The following is a 3,564-nucleotide window of genomic DNA, read 5'->3' as shown; positions in this document are numbered from 1 at the left end:
AGTAAATAGTATGGCACAAGTTAAGAACAACATGTTATTCTTAAGGTTTATGTTTCTGGTCTTCCTAGAGAATCAGACATGAACATCAACGACAGTACCATAACTCTTCCAACGATCTTGTTTTGCTAAAAAATCTCTACCTGTCTTGTGATCCTTACATGCAGAATCTCATGAACGACCCACAAGAAACTCCCAATTCTCGTGCCTACACCTCTCAATCGGTAAGTCAACATACTTTACTAGGTAAATCCCTTTTCAGTAATGCTTTGTTGTAGCATTGTGCTGTTTTTTCTCTTCTTTCACTTGGATAGCATTATACTTATATTAAATAAAACTGAACTAAATTATCTATATACTATTGCAAGTAACAAAGAAGCATATAATAGAGGTTTAACTTATTAGAAAATGTCACTTAAGTAAACAACTACAATCAGGGTGAGTGGATAAAATTTATTGCAAAAGGCCATATAAAGGGGGCTTGATATTCAGCGCGAAAACTCATTCACGAGAAACGACAAGCACTTGTTTGCCAACATTGTGACCCTTAAAGATGCCAACCAAGGCTTCAGGACCTTTCTCAAGACCCTCAGCTATGTCTTCCACATACACAACCTTCCCTTCTCTGATATGAGGCAGGACAAACTCCAAGAATTTAGGATATAGATGATAGAAATCAGCTACAATAAAACCTTGCAAAAGAACCCGCTTATATATGATATGTGCCAAATTTGTGACGCCTTCAGGTTCTGTAAGATTATACTGTGAGATCATTCCGCACACAGGTATGCGACCATTGAGTCGCATATTCAAGAGTACAGCATCAAGTGTCTTGCCCCCAACATTCTCAAAGTAAATGTCAATGCCTTCAGGAAAGTGCCTGAGTTACATAAATCGATATCCACCGGTTACTAGTGTGTCTTGTGTTACTAAACGTTACTTTTCTACGTCAATAACATATGGAACTAAAAAATTCCATAACTTTTCTGAACTGACCTTTTCAATACTGCATTGAGGTCTTGCTCTTCTTTGTAGTTAATGGCTTCATCGTATCCAAATTTATTCTTCAACAGATCCACCTGGTCGAAATAGACATACATTTAAGCAGAACCTTTAACAGATGAATTCTAATCATTTATGCAGGTCCATAACAACAATAATAATCAGCCGTATACCTTTTCTTTAGTTCCAGCACTTCCAACGACATAGCAACCATGCAATTTAGCAAATTGGCCGACAAGTTGACCGACTGCACCAGAGGCAGCTGAAACAAAAACATTCTCTCCTTTCTTGGGAGAGCCTACTTCAAAGAAACCAGTATAAGCAGTCATCCCTGGCATCCCTGTACTCAAACAAAAACAGAACATAAATAAAAAAAAGGAACAATACAAAGAAAGGAAACACTTATCACATGAAAACATCATAACTTGAGGCTTGCATATCATCCAAAAATCATGTGAATTATTCACTAAAATTCAACACAACAAAAAAGTGAAATTGTTGAAATACATACCAAGAATTCCAGTATAGTAGGAAAGAGGAACATCCTTGTTCTCAATTTTGAAATGTATCTGAGCTGCAGGGATCAAGCTGTACTCTTCCCAATTAGTTATTCCCCACACCAAATCACCTTCCTTATAATCTTTGTGCCCAGATTCCAGAACTTTCGACACACCATAACCAGCTATTGCCTGCAATTACTCAAATTTTATCAGTAGCTGCACAACACAATTTCAATGTTGCAACTACTCTTTCATCAAATTCAATTTCAATTTATATACAAAACAGAAATTCCAATCACACAAACTACACTCAAACTATGAAGCACAGACACAGACAGACACTCGACAGAAACAGGTCACCACTAGTAATAGTTTGAAAAAATGAATAAATTCAAACATGAACACAAGTGTGGTGTCGTGTCTGTATCCGACACTGACACTGACACGGCACACCTTATTTCAGAGGTGTCGGTATTTCAGAGACTTCTAGGAACTTTTAGCACAAATCACATAACCTATTCACAATCTCACCAAAATTCCCTCAAATTCTCAACAAAAATAAAAATTCAACAACCAAACAATATAGAAAATATATAAAAGTACAATAGTTTGTTAAGAAATGGATAATATCAATATCAAAATCGTAAACAAACTAACAAGCTAACCCATGTAATGCAGAGACTAATTAACACATAAAAAACCCAACTTTAAGCCTTAATTTAACCAGAAAAGTATAACGACACTTACAGATTGAGGAGTATATGCACGAGGATTGATAGAGCCTTGTGGGTTGCTCATAAGAGTACGCATGTATGGATCACAAGACAAGTAGAGATTCTTTACCAGAACAACATTGTCGGAACCTTGTGGAAGCTTGAGGGTTATTGTACTGTCAACAATGTTCATGTCTGATTCTTTAGGAAAACCAGTAACATAATCCTTAAGAATCACTCGCTTGTTCTTAACTTCCGCCATGTTAGGTTTTTGATTATTGAATCTCAATTGATTCTGAGTTCAGCTTATAACACAAAACTCAGAAAATTTATAAGAAAAAAAAAAGGTGAGAAAATGTGATGTTAAAGGGAAAAATCCAAAAATCATCATTTTTTTCATTTATGTGATTTTGTTATTCCTTATTACAAGTTTTAATCTGTCCACATTTCGGGAAGTATTCAGTAGTATAAATTTTAAACCTTCTTTAACAAACAAAAAATATGAACATGAAATAATTGTGTGGTGTTAGATGGATATTTTTATTTACTTTAATAAGTTTAGTGATATTTAATTAGGATAATAAAAAGTTTAAAACTTAGTATAGTAATTTCGAAGTATTTAAGGAAGAGTTTTTATAATTTATACAGAATCTTATATGGTATTAAAAAAAGTTCTAGATTGTTTGATAACATTGATTTTAACGGTCTTTGTTGGATTTTCCTATAATGAGTTTTCAGCACGTCATAAAAGTTCAACGGTTGTTTTTAAGAAAAGTATAATTTAAGTTTGAAATTTATTTTATATTGGTCATTTAAGCTTAATGTTTTGGATGGTTAATGACTCAATAATGAGGAAGCTTTATCATCGATTCAAAGTTATAAAGTGACGAAGGTACGATACATCCAAAATATTGAGACTTGTAATTGATCACCACCATGTGTGAATATTTACTCTTTAGATATTATCTAATGTTCTAAGGATAATTTATTATACACTTTTGTTGCGCATTTATTAACATGAGCGTTACAATCTTAACTTTGCAGATTGACCTCCTCTCTAATGCAGCTAATACTTATTCCTCCGCACCAAGACTATATTTCATCACTTCACCATACATTTTTGGTTCCCTAATGGAACAGTGACACTATTTGTGGGAACTAACTTCTGGTTCCTACGAATTCTACAATCAGATTTGTCTGATTCAAAAACCATGAACTGCTATAGCGAGCTTACTTGAATAAAATGATGACGACATATTTAACCGCCAAAGACACAACGGGTTTACCAGTTTCAAAATCTTCCCATTCCTCTTCGTTGATTCAGTCGACAGGGAATCTTCCATTGAGAAAGA

General features: G+C 34.3%; 1 protein-coding gene across 1 annotated transcript; it reads right to left on the bottom strand.

Annotated features, from left to right (window-relative positions):
• Window positions 1–372: 372 nt before the first annotated feature.
• LOC127076615 (NADP-dependent alkenal double bond reductase P2) lies at window positions 373–2,584 on the bottom strand. Its single transcript, XM_051018320.1, has 5 exons — window positions 2,247–2,584; window positions 1,511–1,688; window positions 1,173–1,339; window positions 994–1,076; window positions 373–877 (listed from the first exon to the last, which is right to left on the bottom strand). Exons 1-5 carry the CDS (start codon window positions 2,472–2,474, stop codon window positions 499–501), a joined length of 1,035 nt encoding a protein of 344 aa, XP_050874277.1. The 5' UTR covers window positions 2,475–2,584; the 3' UTR covers window positions 373–498.
• Between the last annotated feature and the right edge of the window lie 980 nt (window positions 2,585–3,564).

This window comes from Lathyrus oleraceus, chromosome 4 (genome assembly GCF_024323335.1).
Source record: "Lathyrus oleraceus cultivar Zhongwan6 chromosome 4, CAAS_Psat_ZW6_1.0, whole genome shotgun sequence".
NCBI classification, from domain to species: domain Eukaryota; kingdom Viridiplantae; phylum Streptophyta; class Magnoliopsida; order Fabales; family Fabaceae; genus Lathyrus; species Lathyrus oleraceus.
Note: the sequence above shows the minus strand (reverse complement) of the source record. Positions and strands in the feature narration are given on the sequence as shown.